The sequence below is a fragment of the Ixodes scapularis genome, unplaced genomic scaffold (assembly GCF_016920785.2).
Source record: "Ixodes scapularis isolate PalLabHiFi unplaced genomic scaffold, ASM1692078v2 PGA_scaffold6__148_contigs__length_123643588, whole genome shotgun sequence".
Lineage (NCBI taxonomy): Eukaryota > Metazoa > Arthropoda > Arachnida > Ixodida > Ixodidae > Ixodes > Ixodes scapularis.
Genome location: NW_024609881.1, coordinates 25,365,535 through 25,392,607, shown reverse-complemented (window position 1 = coordinate 25,392,607; position 27,073 = coordinate 25,365,535). Strand labels below are relative to the sequence as shown.

The 27,073-nt window shown below is 44.3% G+C and overlaps 1 protein-coding gene across 4 annotated transcripts; it reads right to left on the bottom strand.

Annotated features, from left to right (window-relative positions):
- Positions 1-5,140: 5,140 nt before the first annotated feature.
- LOC120846074 (zinc finger protein 501) lies at positions 5,141-26,813 on the bottom strand. 4 transcript variants are annotated; one of them, XM_040217732.3, is made up of 3 exons: positions 26,526-26,813; positions 22,429-22,533; positions 5,141-9,454 (listed from the first exon to the last, which is right to left on the bottom strand). In XM_040217732.3, exons 2-3 carry the CDS (start codon positions 22,454-22,456, stop codon positions 8,151-8,153), a joined length of 1,332 nt encoding a protein of 443 aa, XP_040073666.1. In that variant the 5' UTR covers positions 22,457-22,533; positions 26,526-26,813; the 3' UTR covers positions 5,141-8,150. The 4 variants fall into 4 exon arrangements, with proteins under 4 accessions (XP_040073666.1, XP_040073667.1, XP_042150427.1 ...); XM_040217733.3 differs by having other exon boundaries at positions 26,622-26,813; XM_042294493.1 differs by lacking the exon at positions 26,526-26,813 and adding an exon at positions 26,422-26,491 and having other exon boundaries at positions 5,147-9,454.
- Positions 26,814-27,073: the final 260 nt, after the last annotated feature.

Below are 27,073 nucleotides of genomic sequence, written 5' to 3'. Positions count from 1 at the left end.
ATATCCGCCACACCGGCCGCCGCGCGTGGTTTAAAGACCCGAGATATTACAGTTTTTTGCTCTGCATTTTACGAAACGGAATCGCGATATTTATTAAGAAAAAATAGACGTGATTTCTATCTTTTTTTAAGATAAACGATACAAAAAATTACAAGCTGGAAATTCCTTCAGCATTAAAATCATTGCATCGCCCCTTTTAATAATCTTGATTTCGATCCACCGCCCAGCCCGTCTCACGTTGTATTGTTACCTTTGTTCGGTCAGATCTCTCGTATAACAGGGACATAATAAACGAAAACGACCTAAATCCGCTCGCAGTTTACGCCAGGGCCGTAAGCTTGTCGAAACTGGAACACACAAAATGTAATTTACGAAATAGCGTCTCGGCCCACCAGGCAGTGCGCCAGCGCCGTGCATGAAGCAGTCAAGAAACTTCTCAAACTGACAAAATGAAAAAAAAAAAGATGGCCCCCAGAAGTTTTTATCCTAAAATATCCTAACACGAACAGAGAGGGTCCCCAAACAGCACACTTGCTTGGTCTGGCTGGAGCCAGGATTGGGCCTTGGCCGTAGTAGACTGGACCGGGACCGCCCAGGGAATTCGGTGAACTGCCAGCCTGGCGTCTCGCCGTATTTCCCGGGCACCGGTATGCCACGGAACTGCCAGGGAAGTAATTTTTTTGGCGTTCCTTGTCTTTTCTTGGTCCGAGCAGACCAGTGTAGACAGGCGGCCACCAACATTGAAGTCTTAGTGGCGCTTCAGTGTGTTCATTGGCCCCAGGATTCTACGGAACTGCCAGGGAAGTGATTTCCTTGGCGTTCCTTGTATTTTGTCGGTCAGAGCCGACCACGGTAGACAGGCGGCCACCAACATTGAAGTCTTAGTGGCGCTTCAGTGTGTTCATTGGCCCCAGGATTCTACGGAACTGCCAGGGAAGTGATTTCCTTGGCGTTCCTTGTATAGTCTTGGTCCGAGCCGACCAGGGTAGACAGGCGGCTACCAACATTTAAGGATTTTGCGGCGCTTCATTGTATTCATTGGCCCCAGGATTCTACGGAACTGCCGGGGAGTGGTTTCGGGTGTCGTTTATGTTCGCAAGATTCAGCGCGCCAAGGAATGACGGACGATTACTGTCGTTCATTATTTTTTGGCTGGAGCTTGCTTTTCATCGGACCCTGAAGTACTCGATACGGCCACTTTTACTTACATAAACTTAAAATGTGTTTTTAGCTTGCGCTTATATTCATTTAATTTAATTTAATTCATTATCACATAGCTTCGTCTACGAGTTCTGCGCTTAGACCTTTGGCCAGAACCTGTTTCCTCCTTTTCTTTCTAGGAATATCGCGCTTGTCGGCGTGACGCGATCGTCGGGCTTTATTGACACGGCCGTGCCGACAGTACATCGCAACCGCAAGCAGGATCCGCAAAACAGCACCCCCCCCCCCCCCCCCCCCCCCCGGACTGATTTCACAAAAACGCCAAAAACAAGAAACTGTTGCACTGCATGTGTAAATTAGAAAAGACAATACAACACATTTAATCAGATTCCAGAGGGCCGGTGTTCATTCCAGAACGAAGTAACTAATCGCAAATCAGTCGGCGCTTCAAGAAAAATAACGTAAAAAAATGGTACTCAATAAATCTGCATACCTTGCAGCGGTGTTCAATTATGCGTTCGCTCAAACCCCGCGTTTTTTTTTTTTTTAGACTGAAAAAAAATTGACCGGTGTTTAAGTCAAACTCACCGTTCCAACTTTAAATAAATAACAAAAATCAGTTTTACATGGTATGTAATTGCAGCCTGGTGGTGCGTTTTATTCGCGAAAGCGAACTTGCCTCAAAAGCTTCAAGCAAAAAATGCTTTCAAAACCCACATGTTCTAAGCCTTGCGACACGCAAAACTTCGACACGAGAAAGGCTTAGATGTCGGCTGGTATTTCTAAGTTCAAGGAAAGGCAAGACTGCTCTCGCTGCACCGGTGTCGTCCCAATACGGCTGAAGCCTCAATTCGGCTATTGCCTCAATTCGGCTAGAAGTTTCAATTCGGATGGACGTTCCAGTTCGGCTACATCCTCAATTCGGCTAGAAGTTTCAATTCGGCTGGAAGCTTCAGTTTGGCTAAATCTTCAGTTCGGCTACAAGTTTCAATTCGGCTGCACGCTTCAGTTCGGCTAGATCCTTGTTTCAATTTGGCTGGACGTTCCAAGTTGATCAAGCTAGACATCCAGGCATAAGGTGCCCCCAATTTTTTTCGAGATACGTTAACTATATCTGCATCTTGCCTTAACATTCCAATGTTCCAAGGAAAATAGATGGGCCGGTTTACCGCAGTCAATTATAACTGGAAGTAAAATAAGAATGCGAGCGAACAGTTCTCTCGAGCGTTGAATAAAAAAAAATCGAGGTAAAGCGAAAACAATTATGATTGTTGTTGTTTTTTTCGAGCAGTTTGTAAAACAAAAAGAAATGCGTTGAAATTGTTCGGCTGAAACGACCACGTATCACGGAGAGAGTACGAAGCAAGGAGAAGCAAAACCTACTTAATTTCATCGCATTTGATGTTAACCCCGAAGAAATCAAATCGCCATAAATCGACACTTGCTTACCTGCACGGTTGGTTGGTTGGTTGAAAGATCCGGCTTGTTGGCTGCAAGGGGTGACCTTTGGCAGAGCTACGTCGCTGGGTGGCTCTTCGCTGATAATGTGCCCGCAGAAACATTTTCGCCCCTTTATATAACTTCATCTTCCGCGAGGGAAAGTGTCCGCTCCAAGAACATGTGACTTCCCTCGTTTCCCTCAAAGACACAACATCTCCTTTTTTGGTAATGTTCGACGCTCGGTAAGAGAGAAAACTCGCGCTCCTTTTAAAGACCTCTTCTGGCCTCTCCTTTTTTGGTCATGAACCTCGTCCCTGCTACCAAATAAGGGCATTGAACATGGCACAAGTCTGTTCCATCCCAATCCTCCTTTTTCCTGGCATTTTTGTTTTTAACTCTAAGACGTCTAGTAACGCGAGCACTCTAGAAAAACAAACAAAAAAGAAAAATATCGACTTGACCTAGCAGACGCAATATGCGCACGGCCTTCCCTTGAAACCTGCCAACTAAAAATACGCTAAACAAAAAAAGCTTTGTGTGCTTCATTCTCACGCCTTCACGGGGCCTAGCCCCCCCGCCCCCCCGCCCGCTCGCCCGCAATATCAACGGCGCGAGACGCGATTTAGTCGATATAGTCACCTCCTTTCCACTTGCTTTCTCTCTCGGAATTTCGGGCACAAGGAGGAGAGGTGGATCAGTTTCGCCTTCACGTTGAGGTACGGAAAGAGCGGATGACCGAATGACCATCTCGTTGAGCGAATGACCATTCTGTGACGTCATGGATTTTGCGCGCAGAATTTCAAATAAATCTCTCGCCGTCAGTATTCTCTAAACAATTTTTTTCGCGTAAAATTTATTTTTTGACACACGTGTCCCAACCAGACTGTTTAAAAAAAAACTTTTTTTTTCTTTTCAGGAGTTCTTTAAAGGTGTTCACTAGAAGTGAAAATCACAACTACGACAGAGCCCAGCTACGCCTACCGTAAAATCCCGAGAAAGTGCCCACTCCAAATTTAGAGATTAAATGGGGGATGAATGCTTCCTAGGTCAACAATATGTAAAAATAGGTCTTTCGTGTATTCTCATAATGTAACGAAATTGACGGGTGAATTGTGGAATGGGCGAATGCTCGGTATTTTACGGCAATCAACATGATTCATCAACCATTTCACGATACCCATGTATCATTCCTTAAATCTCTAACCTGACAAAAGAAAGCACGACCACAACCAATGATGCACATAACATGTCAGAATATCACAGTCTATCATATAAAGTTATAAACTAACGAGTATTATTTTGCAATCTTTACTGCTACATACAAGTCGCCACATAAACATTCAGCAGTTTTCATTTCTTTTTTTTTTTTCTTCTCTTTTCTTTTATTGTGCGGTTACGCATTATTTTACCGTGGAGGAGCGTTCTGCCCATTGACACGAGGCTGCACTGCGGCTAAGTGAGACACACACAAAATTGCGAAATCTACTGCGTGGACCTGGTACTGCGTGGACCCAGCATGTGATTGAATCGGAGTCCTCGTCAAATGCTGACGCAGCACAGGTTTTCGATACGAGCCGAGCCAAGCCAAGCCAAGCTCCGCCGAACGCTAACACGGGTCTCATGTCCAATACATGCTCAGGGAAGGAGCCTAAATGGCGGACACAACTTCCAAGTACTGGTCATGTTCGATACAAAGATCAAATTAGATTACACCTTTCAGCAATGCGAACAGCAAGTTGTCTGCCTCTTGCGCACGAGTTAGGGTGGCGTGAGAGCGACGCCGAGCTCCGATTGGCTACTATTAAGAGGACAGTGGGCAGACCTCAATGCTGGATGCCTCGAGGTCTACCCACTACTTTTTTTAATCAGCCAATGAGAGCTCGGCGTTCCGACAACATTGCAACCCCTGTGCAAGAAGCTGACGAACTTGCGCTCCACGTAACCTAAAGTTTTGAAAATTTGCCCAAGCATAACGTAACAATCCGGCAAAAAAGTGAAATGTGCTTTTTGCACAACCTTGGCTCGAATTGCTCTTGTTTTGGTGCAATGTAGCAGAACGTAGATGGGGGAGCATCTCTGGCAAAGTATGGTGCAAATGGCACAGCAATCACATCACTGCTTTCGTATTTAGGGCATCGGTCTGCGAGGGAATAGTTATTGAAGGAAAAGTCACTAAGCCTTCCTCGGAAAATTTTTAAAATGTCACAATCCTTGTTGACCAGCTGGGACTTATCGTGAATCATGGAGAATGTAACGCAAGAAAGTAATAATGGTGCAGTCCTCTGTCCAATGCACATCTTTGCTATGTTTACGGCCCTAACACATTATACCAGTGGTTCTCAATCACTGATATTTCGCGGATGCCTCGTCGATCGGTGGAGATGAGGAGGACACCCTTTCATGGAGAGGGCAAGGGAAAGCTAAAGGTTAATTATGATAATGATTTAATAAATGAGTATAACTAGTAAGTGCTAGTGTGAAGCATACTTCTCTTATTGACATAGGTACACAGGAGAAAACTCATTCAAAAATTGGAATGTTTCTTCTCAATGAGATAGAAAACAACCTTTATTGCTGGGATTGACTGATGAGGCAGAGCTTCGCACACCCCTCAAATGCCTTTGCGAATCACAGGGTCTACAGACCCCCATTTGAAAACCACTGCATTACACTATGCAAAAAGTGTCAATGAAAACCAAGTACTTACCATACACAACATTGCCAGTGAATGATCCCGTCTTTTATGTAAAACACTGTAAATAAATGTTTTACGAAAGAAAGGAAAAATTCCTCTGTTGGCACAGTGGTAATGAATCGGCTTTATGCACAGGAGGTTACGTGTTCGATTCCCGGCGAAGGACAGTGCCTTTTGAAAAAAATATCTAGCCTTCTTTCCATGCTCTCAAATTACATTACTTGAGGCTAAAGGCTTGAAAGAAAGCACTAAAACACATTCCATGCTGAAATTACTCCACACTTCCTTCAGTTAACCCCAATGTGCAACAGCTGAAAGAAGCAACAGCGTGGAAGTCGAAACTCCATCAAACATTTACAAGAGTGAACCCGAAATCTGGTCACACATTTATTTCCTGCAAGTTCCTTTGCATATAAGAGTAAATAAAAATATAAATAAAAATTATTACAATTCTCTGTCATGTGAAATTAGAGTGCAGCTCTTGAGGAGGAGGAGGGGAGGATATGCCTCTCCTCCACCTCCATACCCTCCCTCCTCCTCCTTCTCTCCTCCTGCCGCTGAATTTGTTCATGGGTAAGGTGATACGAAGTCGTGACGTCATTTTCCTCGCTAAATTTAGCGGGGAAACTGAATTGGTGTTGAGGTCCATGAGAAGTCGATTTCCCCGCTAAATGTAGCGGGGAAACGTCCGGTAATGCAACGCGCTATTACGCCGACGCCACTCAACCCGCAAACGGGAGCCTAAGAGCTGCTCTGTAAAACCACCACAATGAAGATTTTTAGTTGATTAGACCACACCTTGAGCTACAGTGCAAAGAAACTTGGACCAGAAGCCATGGCCCAGTGTGCATTCAAAGGCCAATCATCAAGTTAGCTCCTCTGTTCCACCTCACTATACGAAAAAAAAAAAAAAATTCAAGATTGTTTTGCGTTTCAGTGACTAGCCTCTTGAACCTTGCTGGCTAGAAATTATTACCCAATACCTTCGTGAGATGACAAACAGTGGCACCTGGATGAAAGGCTGATGAGCAATGTCACGTAGTACAACTCCAAGAGCACGATCTATGAGCATGACCAAACTTGAATTGCTACAATGCTCGTGCTTGATGTAAGGATTTCTCGGAGGAGGTTCAGGGTGCTCGGTTAATATGCAACATGATACTCGAATCCCGTCTCGAAAGAAACAAGGCCGTTTGCACAGACAAGAAAAAACACTCCATATACACAAGCAAACTACAAGTGCCATGCACAGGTAGAAATAGAGCAGATGTATGAGTCTTACAATGAGATGCTCTCAGAAGTGGCACACAACTGTGAAAAGGATCATAGAGCGAAACTCGATAGTTCACAAGGAAACTTATCAGTTCGTCGTGTTGCTGAGACGTGGGATGCCTGGGTGCTGAAGAGGTGACAAGCCAGGGGCAGTGGTGAGGCCGGCGGACTTGAGGCAGAAGCGAGGCAACATCAGCGGTCGGGGTGGCGTGTCCGGGGAGATGGCGCTACCGTGATCTTATTATGCTCGTCGGGAACACGCGCACCAGCATCCGTCACCTGACAACTTCTACTTCTGTGCCCCACTGCATCGATGTGGTCAGTGTTCTGAACCGTTCGAACGTCGTATCTTCTTCGTTGTCGTCTTCACACTCGCACAGCACGTGTACATTCTGTGCAGCACGCAGCCGCACGCGTCGCATTTGAAATGCCTATTTCCTGCCTGCATCTTCATGCAAATGCGCTCATGGTCAGTGGCGGGCAAAGAATTCGGTAGAAACTCCACCTTCAGCGCGCGCTCACTGCCCTCTGCCAGGCTTTGGCTGCATACACGACAAATTGTTGGCTCATGTTGGAGGCAGAGCGCCTACCAAATTCTTGACCTGCCGCTGACTGTAGGTTCCTTGATCCACGCAGAGGCATGTGCCTGTTCATGCAAGACCAGTTAAAAAATGTCCCGGGACATGGCTGGCATTTTAAAGGATCATTGTGCATATGCACTTCAGTGTGGCCAGGTAGACAATTACTCCAACCAACAGCTTTACGGCATTACCTGTACCTATATATTTCGATTGAAATTGTACACAATCGTGCATGAGTTAGTAACCAACTACATGTATTATAAACATGGTTCAGTGTTTTTGGAGTACATCAACAAGTCCCAAAAAAGTAACCACGGAGTCAATCTTATCAAAAGCAGGGAAAACTGAAAACAAAAACAATTTGGAGCTGCCATTGAATCAGAAAAATCCAAGCTTCACAGGACGAAATCTTTTCTACAGCCCCATGTTGTGTTCACCGAAGACACAGCCCTCACTGAACTGTCTGCAAGGCAGTTCATTGAGAGCTGTCTCACAGAACTGCCTTGCAGTTCAGTGAGAGACAGCCTTGTTTTTTTCTCTTACCGGTACTGGGTTGTTTTCAAAGTATTTGGGTCATGCACATGGTATTGGAAGCTGGGTAATCCTATGCCCATGTCCTGCGTTTTTCAACGTAAAACTCGATAAATGCCAAGATTTACTTTTGTCAGACGCCAAAAATGAACACCGAATCTGTGGGAAAAATTAGCCCCAAAAAGCCACCCTTAATTTGAAGAAAAATAAAGCCTAAAAGCATGAAATTTTTGTTATAAAACACAGCAGGTTCAACTTACAGGTTCACTTGTAAGTGAAAATGTTACGGTTCTCACTTACGGTAAATGTGTCGAATCAGAAGACTTTTCCAAGCAAAGCCTTTGGGGTATTGTTTTCACTTGTAAGGTTTGTGGACTTGGCGCATCTGAATGTGGCTGGCCATGTGTGTAAGACTAGTGGAGGCCTTGGAGAACAGGTTTTACCTGTAAGCTTTTTCAGCCATCTCTTTGTCATGGCCAGCCAGACTGGAATTCTGAACAAAGCTTGGAAGCAGAGCCTTCACTTACATGGCTTTTAACCGGCATGTGTCTCTGGTTGTGGAGGATCAGACTTCTATTCTGAGTAAAGGCTTTGGGGCATTGCTTGCACTTATAAGGCTTTTCACCACTGTGTATTCGGTTATGGCAGGACAGATGGTAACTCTGAGCAAAGGCCTGGGAGCACAGCTTGCACTTGTATGGCTTTTCTCCTGTGTGTGTTTGACTGTGGCGGATTAAATCCCTACTCTGAGCAAAGACTTTGGGGCACAGCTTACACCTGCTAAGGTTTTCACCCGTGTGAAATCGCATATGGCGGATCAGACTGAAATGCCGAGTGAAGGCTTGGGAGCACACCTTGCACTTATATGGTTTTTCGCCTGCATGTGTCTGATTGTGGCAGATCAGATTCCTACTCTGAGCAAAGGCTTTGGGGCAGTGCTTGCACTTGTAAGGCTTTTCACCACTGTGCATTTGGTTATGAAAGGTCAGACAGGACTTTTCAGCAAAGGCCTTGGGGCATTGCTCACATTTATAAGGTCTTTCACCTGTATGAGTTTGAGTGTGGCGGGTAAGTGTGCTATTCTGACCAAATTCTCGAGGGCACAACTTGCATTTGTATGGCTTTTCACCCGTGTGTGTTAGATTGTGGCGAATAAGACTCTTATTCTGAGCAAAGGCTTTGGGGCACTGCTTGCACTTGTAAGGTTTTTCCCCTGTGTGTGTTCTATAATGGCGGGTCAGAGTGGCATTTTGAGCAAAGACTTGGGGGCACAGGTTGCACTTGTAAGGCTTTTCACCCGTGTGCGTTCGATGGTGGCGGGTCAGATGCTTACTCTTAGCAAAGGCTTTGGGGCATTGCTTGCACTTATAAGGTTTCGGCTTTTCACCCGTACGTGCTTGAGTATGGTGGATCAAAGTGGAATTCTGAACAAAGGCTTTGGAAATCTGAAGGCAGCTGCCAGACTTCTCTTTCAGATCTTTACACACACTAGACAGAGGGGGCTTCATCCTAATATAAATTTTCAGAGGGCTGGCATACTTTAAGAACTCATCACCTGCGTGCTTTTGCATGTGGCTGTTCAATTCAAGCATAGAGACAAACGACATGGGACAATGCCGGCACTTAAACAGTTGCGTGTCACCATGGGCAACAAGGTGGCTCACAATTTCACGCTGATCTCTGGTGACATAGGTGCAGGAACAGCATCCAAAGCAGATGTCCTCAGTGACTTTCAGTGGGCAGCTGGTTTCTCCCAACAGTGTGGCTTCATCAGCTGTAAGGAAAAGACCTCGTAAGTATTATGATATACAAGGAAAGCTCAACCCAAATAGTCAATTTGCTTGGAAAAGAGTTGTCATTATTGAGTGATTTCAGATAAAAGGGACCAAGAGTGACTAGTAACCTTTTCAATTAACTTGCTATTTCCATGTCACTGCAAATCAATAGTACAAATGTATCCATAAATGTTTCGCGCAGAAAAACCTTGAGACAAAAACTGTAGAGCATGAAGAGGTAAACACTTGCACTGATGTGTTCCATGTACAGAAGTGACCAAGTTTGGCAGTAAGTATAACCAAGTAATATGAGCAGAGGTCAAACTTTTTTAGAAATTATGTAAGTATATGCAAGTTGTTATAAATAATAATTGTTTATTTTCTAACGAGTATATTTATATAAAATTATAAACATTGTGCCTTAAGAGGGGGGTGCAACGATTTTATGATTAACAGAATTTGCATCTCGTCGTTTTTACATTGTTTATCGCGTCCCAGAGGATAGAGGAAACACCTCCATTAAAAATGCCGCGATTCCGCTGCATAATCACAAAACAAAAGTCGAGCTTTTCCCCCCACCTGCAGCCCCAAGTGGCAGCCGAAGGAACTATGGCAAGAAGATTACGTGACCTCGCTCGGCTCTAAGCTCCAGGTGTGACCCTGAAGACTGGGAGTGAGTTGAGGGGTGCCCGAAATGCCAATATTTATCTTTTTTTACGCAAGAACTAGGACACGCAGGCACAATTGGTTTTCTGTTTTTTACTTCCCAAGTGTCAGAGGGCAACTTCCACAAATTTTTGACAGAAGTCCGGAAATTGTTGCACCCCCCCCCCCCCCTTTAAGTAACCATCTAAATTTTGAAGGAACTTTGAATTTGTAAATATAATTTGGACAGATCTATCAAAAAAATCTGGGGAGGGTACAGTAATGTGGTTTGTGCAAGTGAGTTATATAGCCAGGGGGAAAATTGCAGCGGGATAATCATCCCAATAAGTCTAATAATTAACAAAAAGTTTTTTTACTTTTTAATCAGTAAAAATGGACACCATGCTTCAAGTCTCTCTAAAACTTTCCAGCTTAGTGATTTCTGATGCTCAGCAAGTTTTGAGTAAAAGAATGCATATTTTCACAAACTAAAAAGCTAATAAATAAATTTTTGTGAATTATTCAACTTATTCTGACGATTATGCCCTTATATTATGTCTCCATGGCTGAAAAATTCACCAGCACATACCACACTTGCATACTTCTAGTGGCATTTTTTAAAATATATCTTTAAATTAAAACAAAACATCCTGTATTAGTTACAAAGATGAAATTCTAAAAGAATGTTTGTAGCAAAGTGGTGACCGAATTGAGAGGGTGAAGATTCATTGAGCCGTCACAATGGAGCAATAATAATAATCTTAATATTAATTCATTTATTTCTATCTACACAGATGGTAGAGGTCGAGGGAGAAAGCAGTGAAATACAGCTTAACAAGGCCCTCAACCCCCTACATAGGCGCAACAGCAGAGGTACAGGAAAAACTGCTATTTCGTGCGAAAGCACAAAAGGTGGATATTATACGAGCGCAACACAGATATTCAAGATTCAGTAATCCTGGAAATATTAAACAAACCGCCAGATCACTCGTATTTTACATATCTAGGTTTACAAAGTATTTTATAAGTTGCTTAAATGACATTTTAATCAGATCCAACTTACTGGCATCAAACTGGTTGAGAAATTTAGGCAGCGTATATCCAATCATCCTAGAGCCGTAATTTGTCCTCCTCGCCACCACCTCCCAATGTTCTGCGTGACGAGTGGGGAAAACCGGTTCCTTCACAAATAAATGTGCCAAATTTGTAAGAAAACACCAGTTTCTGTTGCTTTCCAATTTGACTGTATTGCTAGGTCTATAGTTGTATAAATTGTATATATTAATAATGCAGAGAGCCGTGAACAGACCAGTTATAGAGTCAAACGAAACGCCACCGATAGATCTCAACACCCTTTTTTGTAATAAAAATATTTTCTCAAGATTGAATAATGTAGTTGAGCCCTAGATGAGATAGTACTAATTTAACTGGGAATGAAACAGTGAATTATAGATTAGTAATTTCACAATCTTTGGCAAAATTGATCGACGACGGTATATCAACCAATCTATTCGTGACAGTTTAGGGATGATAAAATTAATGTTAAAGTTCTAGGACATAATTTCAGAAAAAAATTACTCCCAGTGCCCTAAAATGACTCAGAATCTCAACTGGAGTTAAATTTAGAGTGATATCTCGCAATAGTTTATTTTTTGTGTGAAAAAGTACAGCTTTTGTTTTGTTTATGTTTATTTGTAATGAGTTCTCCCGACTCCAAATTTCCAGTTTGGATAACGCCAGATTTGCCGTGTCTACTAGCACATCGCAGTCCTCTCCCAAAATAAGTATTGTTGTATAGCCGGCATAGTTTACAAATTTGACATTTGGGTTAATGTTTACGATGTCATTTACATATAGGTTCAAAAGGAGGGACCTAATATACTGCCCTGACGAACACCACGAAGTATTGCTTTTACTGAGGAAGAATTCCCGTTTTGACAAACATACTGGGCTCCATGCTCCAGGTAAGACTTCAAAATCTCTAACGCGTGGCCCCAAATGCTATAAATGTAAAGCTTTTTTAGTAAAATTCTGTGATCAAGGCAATCAAACGCTTTTGTAAAATCTACAAAAACTCCCAAAACCATTTTTCTTTTTCGAAACTTTGCAAGATAAACTCTTTCTGCACAAGCGAAGCGGCCTCGTTGATTGATGTTTCCTTAAACCAAATTGCGATAGTGTCTTTTATTTATCATGGCTGGCCGCTTGTGCTCTGGGAACCCAGCAGGCAAATGTCGTAATTCTTCCATGCCCAGTTCATAGCAATGCTGTCCTCATAAATAGATATAAAATGATGTAAACATCAAGTATGTATGTAATACAGTTGCCGACATACAAGCACACTAACACGAGATCAAAACCAAAACAAAAAAACTTCCGACAATTAAAAAAAGGAAACATCTTCAATCTTTAAATATTTGTACTAAATATACGCCAGGTGTGTCAAACTCATTTGAGTGTCAGGGCCAGAAAGACTCTCCCCAAGAGGTCAAAAGCCAATGTAGGATGGGAGGGGGAAAAGGGTAATGTGTATTGAGGAAACAAAATGTGGCAGCAGTGTTTTACGCTGCAAAGCAGCCGATTCTCTATACACCTAGGAGGTTTCCTTAAAAAAATACCTACCGTAAAATACCAGGCAAGCGCCCACTCAAACTTTGGAGATAATCGCAAAAAAATGGGGGATGGGCGCTTTTCCGGTCATCAATTTTATATATAAATGTACTGTGCGTATTTTCTCAGATCTTATAGATTTGGAAATGGGCACTTAATGTAGAATGGGAGGAAGTGCGGTATTCTACGGTAGTTCTTTCTCATTTTTGTTCCCCACTGGCTTTTTTGCCATGACATTGTTAGCTTCGATTTTCATATGACTGCTTTGAGACAATACCTGATATGATAACAAGGTATATAGAATGACACTGCCCCACCAACATGCTGGGATTTCTTAACAGAACAAGAGAGTAAGCCTGCTGTCGTCACCCTGTCGATCAATTCACTCACAAGTCTAGAACAAAATTCCTACGACAGTTTTTGCTTTCCAGACCATATTTATATCAGTATTATAAGAGAATGCTTGTATTTTAACGGATCCTCTTAAAAGCTAGAGGGCCGAGCTCATAGCTTTATTTTTGGCAATTTCTCCTTCTGAGCGAGAGTGTGCAGTTGAGGTGCGTCCTTGAGCTAAGGGCTTGCGATTTTGACCTAGTAGCAGTATTTTTGGACACGTGACTAACTGGGGTAAGAGATGAGAAGCAAAATTAAGAAGAAACAATACTAACTAAAAGAAAGCAGGATAGAGCAAAATATGTGAACTCGTGAAGCAGAGCTAAGTTTCAAACAGAAATTCATCGACAACACGAGATCATTGTGGTATGGCGCATGTAGCACTCAAGGAATGGGAACAGGGGCTTGCAAGCTTGGGAAGCTTCTGGGGCCCCTTCCCAGCGAGTCGCGGGTCGTCTCTTCGAGGCTTCTCTTCAAAACTATACAAGGTGTGTCTTCTAAAATGGCAAATAAATTAATCTTAAAAAAAAAACACTGGAAATAAAGAACTGATTCCTTCAAGTTGACGTTACCCACCGCGGCAGATGTCAGGAAGGAAGTATAAAATGATCAGAAGAGGATGAGAACATTGCCCTTGGCGTGAACATGTGACGACGTGATGATGACATCATGTACCCATTTTTGGCACCCGCGTTTGAAAGCTGTAAACTAAAGGGCCATTCTCCCGAAGATTAAACATTCAGGTTCATAACAAGTGAATTTAGCAACACTTGCTTTAGTTTACTATCTTATGTTGATCAATCAATAGGTACCCTAATTCATTTGCTGCTTTCATAGAAAACACAGCCAAAACACAGCCAAGCTCTCAGATGTTTATATCATAACAACAAATGTTGCAGCTGTTTCACAGCTTCATTTTTTTTAGTATTGATCAGAATTTCTTTTTTTGCAATATGTATCAACATTTCCAATAACACATATAAAAAGTATAGACTCAAATTTTGTGTCTAGATCAGAAAATAGTTTTGCGAGGGCTGCTTCTTTTGCAAAAGCTTCTTGAAATCTGCCACCTGGTCTGATTGAAAAGTAATAAAACTGATTTTGAAGCACAATATTATTTATTTGTGAGTGTGTCCACATTCTGATGAACAGTGTAGTATCTTTACACAAACCAAAACATAAATTTATCACACACAGATTATAAAGTAAAAACATTTTCCACATACCAAAGCATTCATTCCTTTTTTTGGGGATGGCTGCAAGGAGCACGGAGGTATTGGACCTTGCATTTCGTGCCTGTCATTAAAATATCTACTTGGCCATGAAGTAGCATGGTTATATACTAAATACCAATGAGAGATTAAATTTTTCTTTTAGTTGATGCACTTGATTTGTGCTGCGATTTACTAGCAACACAACTGATCGTTCCGTGACTGACCGTTATATGACCGCTATACAAATGACCGTTATACGACTGACTGTTACACAACTGACAATTTGGGCCCAATTTATTTTTTATAAAACAAACTTGCAGTTTAAATTTAACATTTATAACATCGCAGGAGTGCATATTTGTTTTGTCACTACAAGTTATTTTTCATAGAGACATCATAAAACAAAAGCACACAAAAGATCCGTTATGCCACTGACACATCAAAAAGGTGCGCAATTATTTATATTTATTCATAAGCTAATAAAAGTTTAGGTTTTGGCCCAGGGTGAACGGCTCCTGTTGTAAGACTTTTCCAAAAATGTGTTAAACAGTCTGTATACTTACAAATTAAATATTGTTGGCAGATGTTTTTAAATAAATTTGTGTATCTTTCATTATGCCACTGACATTCAGGCTGGTCACACTTGTTTCTTCTTAAAATTCGTACAAATATAAATACTTTAACAACACTGGATGCTAAGATCATAGCATAAATTGGAGCTGACGTCAATGTACAATTTTTAAATCAAACTTATGAAAAATTATTTCACTAATACAAAGGCTCACGTCTTTGAAACTGGTGTGGTAGTCAGCAGGTACAAAACAAATCCTGAAATTACAGAGAGGATGCAATCTAAATTAATTTTTTTCTAAAATAGTTTATTATGACAACTTGCAAATATTTGCTTTTAGAACAACCTGGTGCTATGCTATGCGGAGCGCAAGTTCGTCTGCTTCTTGCACAGGGGTTGCCATGACGTCAGAACGCTGAGCTCTTATTGGCTGATTGAAAGAAATAGTGGGCAGACCTCAAGGCATCCAGCATTGAGGTCTACCCACTATTTTTTTCAATTAAAGCCAATCAGAGCTCGGCATCGTCCTGACGTCACTGCAACTCCTGTGCGGGAAGCAGACGACTTGCTCTCCGCATACAAACTATATTTTAGGAATGATGGGAGGAAGGCATTTAAAAGTTACCTGACAATCACATTAATGTTTAATTTTGGGAGAATGACCTAAAACCAAAACCAGCACTGTAAATAATTTTTAAACAAATCACTTTTTGTAAATTTTTTTTTAATGCGTGGAAATCTTTTAGGCTGTTAAAAAATGTATTTTCAGTGTTCCTTTAAGGGCAACTTTCTTTAATAGAAAAAATACATATATCGGCCTTCTTTTAGGAAGAAATGTTCCGTGACATTAAATATCTTTGCAGATCCCGCCTCCCGTTCAGCCAAATGCCTACCACCCCCACAAGCTGACTACTAAATCTGCCTGACTGGGGTCAACCTGAAGTCCTGCTTCTTCATATCCCTGTCCCATACCTGCCAACTCTTCCGAATTTGTCGTAAAATGTATGAATTGGGACTAAATGTATGATTTTACAAATCTTGCTTAAAATCTTACAAAAAAAAGAATTTTTTTTTTTTTTTTGTGAATTTGTTGTTGGTGGTACTTTGCACCGCCACAAGAGGGCGATTGGTACCGTCCACGGCAGCGTCAGTGTTTTTACTATCCGTCTGTCCGGTGGCCACGGATCAAAAACCAATCCAAAGTTCAAAACCTTTGTTTGTGTGTTTGGCAGTGCACGCTGGTTCGACGTGTTCAGACGCTGTTGGGCCTCGCTGTTTCGGCCAGTTTCCAGGCGAGAAGTATGGCGTCTGTGTTTGTTGCACGTGTAACCTTTAACATTCCCCTGGTTGCTGTAGCTTCGCGGCGCAATGGCGAAAACTCCAACCCCCAAAAGAGGTATTTTCAGGTGTTCCTGAAAGGGGCACTGACACATCAAAATCATATTTTTTTTTATTATCCGAAACGATTGAAAACGATGCCGGGACATTACCCTCAAAATTTCAAATTTGGGAGTTCAGTATTTGTGAAGTAAAAAAACAATTTCCAAATGCCGAATTCGAAGTTCCCGCGCGATCGGCGCTGGTGCCTTGACGTCAAAAATCGCGGCGACCTGAAAGTCGACTTTCTTTCACCACTCCCTGCTGTTGCCATGGCGACCCAAACCGAGGAGGAAAGGAGTGAGCGGCGGCGTTACGGCGGACCGGTTTTGAGCGGTGTCGCCTGTTTTCCGTTGGAGGATACAAATCCAGGAGACGGCACCACAACGAACTCCCGATTTTTGGTATTTCAAAAAGAAGGGCCGTAGTGCGTTCGCAATTGCGTTAAAAAACATGTTTTACAATTGCCGTAATTAAATGTTACAGAGATGTCGCCTACAAAGCTTCTAAATTTCCTGATTTTTGACGTCGCCGATCAAAAGAAGCGAGGAGGCGAGAGGCGGGAAAATCAAACGCCAAAAATAAAAAGGCGCGCGCGCGCGCGAGAAAATTTTTTTTCGCGATGCGGTTTTTTTTGCGTGTCTATGACTGCAACTTGCATCGTTTTAGACAATAAAAATAAATACGACCTTTGGGGTGTCAGTGCCCCTTGAAATCCTACACGTCGGAATTCCCGTGCTTCGTGCCGCCCAAAAAACGAGAGAAGTTTGGATTCTGTAGCACGTGCACGTGTGATGTCAGCGTTTTGCACGGTGGCCAGGCTGACATTAAGCTGCACATCGCTTCGCATAACCCCCCCCCCCGCACGGCCGCAGGAGTGGTTATCATTTGAGCCTGTTCTCGTTTCGCCCTTCTCACTTGGTCCTTCTGAAAACAATTATTCTCAAAAAGACCTTCTCACTTTGACCTGTCGCATTTGGCCCTTTCGCGTTTCGTCCTTCGTATTTCAACCACCCTCATTTGCGCCCGTTCTCTTTTCGCCCTTCTCACTTGGCCCTTCTCAAAACAGATATTCTCATAAATATCTCGCTTTAACCCAGCACATTTGACTCTTTCTACCCCAAATTTGGGTTTTTTCGAGTAATATATATTCATAAATTCACTAATATTTTCTTTTGTGTGTGTGCCACGCTACTGGCCTACTCTCTCTGCCAATGATTTTAGCCGTGCATCGTGGTCGTCGAGAAAAAAAAGAGTGTCTGACAAAAAAACAAACCAACTACTTATCGCAGACAGATCACACTCCGAAATGTCATCTTGTTTGAGGTGGCTCAACTTGTCACAATGCAACCACTTCTATATTGAACATACATGTGTTATTTCTGTTCAAACAGAGTTTCCAAGTTAAGTGTTCATCGTTCTTTCTTTTCTTTGCGTTCGTTTCGAGAAAGGAAAGCAGCTACGCGTCATTGTACAAACGCATTTTGTTATCTTGTAGTATTTGTATTTTTGGGAGGTGAGAAGTGTATTTGTGTGTGCGTGTGGGGGGGGGGGGTGGGGGGGGGGGAGGGTTACGAGAGATGTTTGTCGGTAAAAGATAGTATCCCTTTCTTCGAATGCAGAAAAATGGATTCGACCAAGCTAAGGGGTGTTGTTAGCTATACTTCGACTCTATATCTGATGGTATGTTGGGTTCCCAAGCAAGGTAAGACTCACATACAAAGCCGGGAAGGCATAATGACGGCAGAAGCCTGCCAAGCTAGTCAGATTCGGTCGTAGTGCGAACGGGCAATATGAAAATAAGCCCAGTTGCAAAAAAAAAAAAAAATGATTCGGATCTCATGAGAATGTTCCACCGAGGCGGACCAAGTGAGAATAGGACTAAATGCGCAAGGCTCAAATGCAAGTGGTCCGTTTTCAGATAACGGGCAAAATGAGAATAGGCCCAGTTGAGAAAAACCTGATTCGGATTTTATGAGAAGATTTAAACGAGAAGGACCAAATGAGAATGGGACAAAATGTGCAAGGTTCAAACGCAAATGGGACGTTTTGAGATACACCCCGGCCGCGGGACTTTTACGAAATTGAAAGTCCACCGGTTGGCAGGTATGCTGTCCTTGATGGATATAAATGTAATTTTCTGAAATGTCAGGTATGTTTAGTTTCTCAAACCATATCATATATTTTCCGGAAAGTGGGCTTCTTTTCCACCCTGAACTCTCATGTTTCTTTTTTTGCTTCTTTTGCTCTCTTCTAACCGACTTTCTATCTTGTCCATTCTTCCCCAGCATTAGTTTAGCGTGTACATTGTGCAAGCAGGCAGAAGCTTGAATGAAAGGGCAAGAGAGCTTGATTTGTCGATGAAGTGGGCCCAATAAAGACGCTTGGCGGTGCATTGTCATAGATCATCAGCCTAACGGATCAACCTAACAAGGTTAAAGCTTTTGTTGATAATCTACCGAGTGCTTAGGCACGTATGCTACGTGAGAAGCCAATGACACAGCAGACGCTCACGGCCTGCGAGCCATATAAGTAGCCCCACCTAACCCAAGAAATCTATGCAGCCTGGCTTAGCGGCAATTGTCACAAAGCCAGAGCTGAACAAAACAAATACTGTAGGAAAGTATAAAAACAGAAAGTGTAGATTTTGAGGCTTTTAACCTTGGCGGCTTAACTAAATGCATCAAGCGCTCCATCGTTACACCTACCACATAATAAAATTCAAGTACATTGTGTAATCATTGCACTAACAAGGAATGTATGTTCCTGTTTTTAACGTTCAAGTTGAATTGCTAGTAGCGCTTACAGTGATGTGATTGGCCTAAGCCATTTTGGAGCACCTTTTGGAGCAGCCAAAACAGCATTTTGGAGCAGCAAAAGTGGCTTTTGGAGCAGCCAAAACAGTGTTTCGGAGCAGCAAAAGTGGCTTTTGGAGCAGATATTCTTAGAAAAACAAAAATATTTCTTTTAAGGGCTCTACAAACGAATGTACTTTATGTTGTGTTCTGTTCTGATGTGACGCGTTGTGACGGAACTCGCTGCCGGTGTTTTTACTGCTGAGACATCCCACAAATGTACAGTGCTGTAGGCGTTGCCGAGCAATTCCGAAAAGAACGCTTGCAGTGATGTGATTGGCCTAAGCCATTTTGGAGCACCTTTTGGAGCAGCCAAAACAGTGTTTTTGAGCAGCAAAAGTGGCTTTTGGAGCAGTCAGAACAGTGTTTTGGAGCAGCAAAAGTGGCTTTTGGAGCAGCCAAAACAGTGTTTTGGAGCAGCAAAAGAGGCTTTTGGAGCCACCTTTAATTGCTGGACAAACAAAGTGCACTTGGAGCTGTGTTGTGACGAAACTCGCTGTTTGTGCTTTTACTAATGAGACATCCCACAAGTGTACAGTGTCGTAGGCATTGCCGAGCAATTCCGAAAAGAACGCTTGCCACCCTTTTACTGGTTCCCGACGTGCCAGATTTTCGTCAAAAGGAAGCAAACGTAAAACAATGAATTGCAAGCGTCTCGGCTGGGGCCTCTTTGGTGCAGTCATGTTCACATGCATGTGAGGGCAACTTCAGCAAGCTTGCAGTGGCACGTGCTTCATCAAGCGAGCAGAGACAACGGCTGTTCAATAGAAACCGAAACAATGCCACTCCCCTCCGTCGTCAACTGATTCCCGAAATAGTATGCGAAATGTAACTGTTTAGCATACGACAAAAAAAAAAGAACAGTCAGGCAGCGCGTGCTTGCCAGGCCGGCAGGCAAGGTAAAAGCTAAACGCAAAAAAAGAGAAAAAAAAGAACCTGAGCGCATTAATGCATGACATCGCGAGCCAGGGTCAAAAAGTTCTTGCGGCGCTTTGTGCAACGACTAAACTCAAGACAAACAAGCGCGACGTGCTGGTTCAACATGCACAGATTGCCTTCTTTGCTTTAGCTCACTTCACTTCACCAACTTTGTTTCGTGGCAGATTTTTCACGTAGCAGGGTCCCTCTCGAAAGAAAGTCCACCGAGAGAAACCTAGGTAATCAATATTTCGACAAGCAGCTTTTGTAGTAAAGTATGATTTAGAGAAGGGCAGGAATGTCGATGAACAAATTTAGAAAGCGCCACATCTGCAGCGACGTAAGAACGGCAACACCCGACGTCGCGTGACCACGGTGACTGTGTTCGCGCGAGCGTTTCAGCTCACAAAGTAACTCTCGCCGCCCAAAAACGTGGTTTTGTTTCACAGCATGGCTGGCACCCGGCACGACGGCATGGCTGGCACCCGGCACACTAGCGTCGGAGCGTCAGCACACGCCCGCGTCTATCGTTGAAAAATTTTAAAAAAGACGTGAGACAAGATTCCCGAAACGACGGGGGACGAGGGCGCGAAACGCGCAACAAACCACTAGGAAAAACCATGCAAGACCGCAGCCACGTAGCCAGGATTTTGTTACGAGGGGGGGGGGGGCGCGCGTGCCCATGACAAAATGCTGTATGAGGGGAGGGGGGAGAGGAGCTCCCAGCAAAATGGAAGATTTCAGGGAGGGGGGAAGCCCGGGCACCATGGGCCACCCCCCTGGCTACGTGCCTGCAAGACCGGATGGACAATTGATGCAGGGTACTTTGTGCCAGGAGGCCGCTTGAGCCACCTAGCTCACGCATGCTCAATTACGGTTCTCACTTTAGTTTCGGTTTTAAGGCAACCGAAATGGGTCCTTTGGCGCAGGCTTGGCGCAGATTATCCATATTTTGGCAAAATGTAGCAGGATGTAGCAGGGTTCGCCCCTTGGCGCAGTTTGGCGCAATAGGCGCAGCAATCACATCACTGCGCTTGCCACCGCTTTACTGGTTCCCGACGTGCCAGATTTTCGCCAAAAGTAAGCAAGCGCAAAACAATGAATTGCAAGCGTCCCGGCTGTTGCCTCTGTCATGCAGTCGTGTTCACATGCACGTGAGGGCAACTTCAGCAGGCTTGCAGTGGCACGTGCTTCGTTGCGCGAGTGGAGACAATGGCTGTTCAATCGAAACCGAAACAATGCCACTCTCCTCCGTCGCCAAATGGTTCCCAAAATAAAGTGCAAAATGTAACTGTCCAGCATACAAAAAAAAAAAAAAGCAGTCGAGCAGCCTGTGCTTGCCAGGCCAGCAGGCGATGTACAAGCTGTACACACAGAAAAAAAGAACCTAAGCGCATCGATGCATGACATCGCGAGCCAGGGTCGAAACGTTTTTGGAGCGCTTTTGTGCAACGACCAAACTCGAGGCAAATAAGCGCGCTGTGCGGGTTCAACATGCAGACATTGCCTTCTTTGCTTTAGCTCACTTCTCTTCACCAACTTTCTTTCGCGGCAAATTTTTTACGTACCGGGCTCCCTCTTCAAAGAAAGTCCACCGAGAGGAACCTAGGTAATCAGTATTTCGACAAGCAGTCTTTGAGTTAGAGGGCTTCTTGTAGTAGAGTATGATTTAAAGAAGGCTAGGAATGTCGATGAACAAGTTTAGAAAGCGCCATATCTGCAGCGACGTGGGGACGGCAACACCCGACGTCGCGCGACCACGGTGACTGAGCGTTTCAGCTCACAAAGTAACTCTCGCCGCCCAAAAACGTGATTTTGTTTCACAGCATGACGGCATGGCTGGCACCTGGCACACTAGCGTCGGGGCGTCCGCACACGGCTGCGTCTATCGTTGAAAAACATTTTAAAAAGACGCGAGACGAGATTTTTGAGACGATGAGGACAAGGGCACGAGCAACGTTGGGCACGAGGGCGCGAAACGCGAGACGGCGGAAAGGAGGTAGGACGGGATGCGGGAAAAAACATGCAAGACCGGATGGACGATTGATGCAGGGTACTACATGTCGGGCGGCCGCTTGCGCCACCTGGCTGACGCATGCGCTATTACGGTTCTTTGTTTAGTTTCGGTTTTGAAAGGCGACCGAAATTGCTCCTTTGGCGCAGGCTTGGCACAGATTACCTACATTTTGGCAAAATGTAGCAGGATGTAGCAGGGTTAGCCCCTTGGCGCAGTTTGGCGCAATTGGCGCAGCAATCACATCACTGCGCTTAGTTCATTACCTTTATAGTCCCTGTTCCCTTGCAGTGTCAATATTCACAGAAACACTGCCTGCATTTGAGAACCTGCCACTATCCTCCGTTCATGAAACAAGTTGAAAGGCACGACGTACCATGACTTGAGGACTGGATCGGTTCCATGAAGGCGGCTGTCTTGGGTCAAGTTCGTACTACGGCTTACGAGGTCACAAAGGAGGCGGGGGAACCACTTGCGATGCCTGGGACCAAACACAGAGTAACTACAGTAATTAAGAACAAAACCGGCAAAGCCATAAAATGCATCGAGCTAACCAGACAGCTGTGAGGATAACACATACAAGTCCCACCCAACATGTTTATGAAGATAAAAGTATAACGAAAAGCAATGCCTGTGTCCTAGTAAGGGGGGGGGGGGCATTATGTGCCACCTGATTTAGAGTTTGGAGCTACATTTCACTTCTAAAACGAGCGATCGGGCCACCGCAATTAACCCCAAAGCTGCTTTTGTATGAATTTTGAGTGGCGAATTAATCTCCTATAATCCTGTAGAGGGACAATAGCGACGTCTGGGACACAAAGAGTCCCAGTGAGAGGGAAGTTCCTCCTTCCCCTTTTCTCACGTGGTGGCCGGAGGCGAGACAGGCATTGCCACTACCTATCAAGGTACTCAAACGGGCAATACAAACGAGGCTTTATCGACATCCACCAGGTGCTCTTTGCTAATAGCTTCATTTGTTTTAAAATTCCTTTTCGTGTCTTTTTCAACAAGAAATTGGTTGAACACGTATAGACAAAGAAATAATCATCAAAATTTCGTTGTAGTATCCCTATAAAGGGACGCTGACGGGGTATTTACACTCGTCGAGGTTTTCATTTGAACATTTCGTATAAGAGCCCAACTACCCAGAACAAAATTTGCTATTCACAATCAGTTGTTTTTTTTTTTTTTTTTTTTTTTTTTTGCTTGAGAACATCCGGTTGAGAATCGGCCGGTTTCAGTCGCACTCACTCTCCTTTTCATGGTCGCGAGGCGTTCAAAATATGTGTACAAAATATATTCAAAGTCGTTGGTCATCTAAGGCACACATTCAATAATACAAATCGAAAAAATATGAACCCCATTTTTCTAGCCTCCTAGAAGATGCAAATATGTTGATCAAAATAAAAAATGTTGCATAGACTAAGTAAATGCACACATCATTCTCAATATGAAGACGTACTGCGAACTGGACCACACAATGGCGGCGCAAGATGGACCAACGTTGCAACGGACGTGGGGCCGCTACTTTGGAAATGTCATTCATGGTACCAACCAATCAATCTTCAAGCACAGAATATAGAGTAAAGGGGATAAAAAAGCGAAAGAATCACACGACAAACGGTTCAAGCAACTTCGTCACTGTCGTCGTCTGCTTCACACGCTGGAGAAGAACAGACAAAAAAAATAAATGCAATCGGGTGTAGCCACGTGACTTCCAGCCATGAGCTCCCGTGGTAGTGTTTCGGCTTTGTTTTCGAGCAGTTGAGTTTTTTGGCTTCATTAAAGATATATACGTGGCTCCGCAGCAAAATATTTATGGTGTAGTCTCCCAACACCCTATTAAATTGCCTGGCAAAAAATAGAGCAACATTTTTGCGGTGTGTCAGTGTCCCTTTTACCCATTTATTTACTTATACTATGGTGCCTGGAACACGTTTCCGACTGGTGTGTTTACCGGGTCAAAGAGTGGTCCCTCGATTTCCGCCTGATGACGTCACAGAAGTGTCATGCTGTCGCTAGTCGCAAACCTGGCGGCGTCCCAATAGCTGTGGTGTATGGCAGACGCATGTTCTGCTGCAGGTCGCTCTCCAATGCGGCAGTCCACGGAAGCTAAAGCAGCCGGAAGTTGGGACGCCCGGGACGCCGTGACAAGAGCGACACTCGCGTTCGCCTGTGGTTTTCGCCAGCATTTCTACGACCAACCGCCAGGATCGCGACATGCAACAGCACGACACTACGGCTTCTGCGACGTCATTTGTTGCCACTTTGGGACCACTTTTGATGTATGGGCGAGATAGGACGCTAAACACACCAGTTGGAGACGCGCCCAGGCACCATACTTATACTAAGCAGCAGCACCCTTATTTGAACGAGGGCCCGAAAAATAACTCGTCTGGAAGCGAATCCTAGGCTTTGGTTTGACAGGTACAGACTGTACCACAGAAGCTTGAGCGAGTGCAGGGGGATGGGTGGCCAAGTGTTTTAACACACCACAGATCAGAGCACACGGAGCAAACGCTCACCCTGCAGAACCCAGGGATTCTGGGTTCAAGCCCCATCCCTGCTTATTTGGATATGGATGAGCATCGTACCGGCGAGCGGTCATGTATCACTACTGCGAGCTGCACGTTAAAGACCTTAAAAAAGCAGTCGTACTGGACTGGCTAGATTTCTCATCTACAGCTGAGGGACAAGCCGTCCACTGAGGCTGACCTCTGGCTGTCTAAACACGCATATAACACAATTACTCATTCGCGAGTTAGTGCGCGCCCCCGTAGCGATTGTGCTTCATTGTACTACAGTTCCGAAGTACCCAGGCCAATATCACGCGGTTTTTTTTTTGTTTTTTGTTTTTCTTATGGCGAAAATAACACACGTGTTGTTGTGCGACAACGAAAATGGGAAAGCAGCGAAAACGCGAACCCGAGCTGTGGCGGGAAGGACGGAATCGACGGCGGCTCCCGAGCGAGAGGAGACTCGCCGATCGCCCGAAGTGTGTACGGCGGTCGCAGTTGAAGTAGGTGGCTGCCGTCTCCACGACATTCGTGTCCAGGGCTTTAAACGGAGCACCAGTCACCCTGGTACGGCTAGCTTTAGTAGACCGTTCCCTCCGCTGACCCCCTCGCGCATGCATCGTATCATTATCGGAGGCATCCGACCGATATACGTGCTAAAGCACCCTACCGTCGTCATCGTATGTATCGCTTAAAGGGGCCCTGCAATCATATTGAAGCGTCTACCTTTTTTGCGGTTTCCACGTCTCTTGGGGTTCGGGCGAGCCAGCGGGCACGGAGAGAGTAACTGGATATCAGTGCATCATACTTTAACCAGATGACGCGGAAACCTCCTCCACCGACGAGGGCGACCCGCGGTACTGAAAGCGCGCAAAATGTGACGTCTTTGGTCCTGGGTTTACTACTGGTCAGAGCCGCTCAAAGCTTTTTTTTAGTCGAAATACAAAATATAAGTGGCACAAACCGTTTCAATTATTTCTAAAAGTAGTTTTTGTTCAGTATTTTAGATCAGAAAAGAAAGAAATGCAGTTTATGAAGTACGGAAACAAGAAATGACGCGTCGACGTACCCGCCACTAAGCGGTGGAAAAGGCGGCGCATACTAGAAAAGAGTAGTGGGATCAGGAGCCGACACGGTAAGGCCCCGGATGTACGCGGCGGCGCTGCGGTCGTTTACGGACTGGAGGATCCGACCGGCTCCGAGCGTTCCGAAGGCCTTCAGCGAGTAGGTTTGTCTTGCGTTTTGGCCATTTCGCGGTACGGCAGCACGAAGTAACTCCCATTCTGAATTGATCTTTACCCCGTGTTTGCTGTCGTTTGTGGCCAATGAAGTGTCATGCCGAATTAGTGTTTAATCACGCAGCAAATGCAATGAGAGCCGCTCTGGCTGCCCGCTGTATAGAGCCTATCCAGAACACGCCTTAGTGGCGCCCTCTCGCGCCGTCGACACGGAGTGCGGCAGCCGTGAGCACTCGCAGAGCTCACTATCCCTCCTCTAGTTCACGGCCACTCAAGCAACCAAGGACGTCATGAGGGAGGTTATTTTTTGCTTGTTTTTGTAATTTTAATTTGCCTATAACTTCTAAAATAAAGCGAAATTCGAGAAAAGAAAAGTTACATTAAGTTACTACGGTCAGTGCGCTCAGGTTTGGTGCAAATTAAAAACCAGTAAAAAAGTGCTTGCAGGGCCCCTTTAAAACAAAGTGAAGCGAGCGCGCAATCGGTTTTTACGGCTTCACATGACGCTACGCACACGCACATCATCCCAGTAGCGATCATCCGGTAGTGTGCAACCTTTGAAAGAAGAACGAGAACACAAACACGCCAAAAATTGAGGATGCAGCGAGCAGTCACCTAAAAGCTGCAGCCACTGCAGCCGTGAGTAGAGCCTTCTGAAGTTTACTTCAAACCTATTCAGGATTCAGTTTATAGATTGGAAGATATGGTGAAAACAGTACCTGTTTGTTCAATAATTCGAAGAACGTGAAACCGACTTCACAACGCCGACTCTGCTCTCGCGCGCGAACGAAGTTGCGGCATGGGGCTGGCCTCACCTGACCGTGCTTGCTTTGGCAGCTTTGGTTTCGGTATTTTGTTTCACCCAGTGGTGTCGCCCGTGTCACCCATATTTCACCTAAACCTTTTTTTAATCAACGTGATCACTTCCATAAAAGTGTTTCACGTGTTGTTAAAAGACAAACACATAATGTCAATACTACACGCAAAAAACAAAACAACAACAACAAAAGAACAGCTGCTTGGGGTCGCAATCAGTGGTCGCAATCTTGGCGATCGTGCGATACGAAAGCTCATGTACGAAAGAGTGTGCTCAACTCAAAACCAAAACACAAAGTGTGTTCGCAATTTAATGGCGGCGTTAGAACAACGGGTTATACGGTTATACACCGTTACGGGTTGTAGCTATTTTGTGTTTAAAAAATACTTATCCTATCAGGGGAAAAAAAGGTGTCTAAAGAAAATTGTTTTCGCGTAAAATATTCAATCG

Bases quoted from the DNA above. Each gene is read 5' to 3' on its own strand.
- LOC120846074 (XM_040217731.3), bottom strand. From the start codon at position 11,209: ATGATTGGATATACGCTGCCTAAATTTCTCAACCAGTTTGATGCCA. The intron at 9,455-11,163 runs GTAAGTTGGATC...TTTTCCTTACAG, and splicing joins TCTCAACCAGTTTGATGCCA to CTGATGAAGCCACACTGTTG.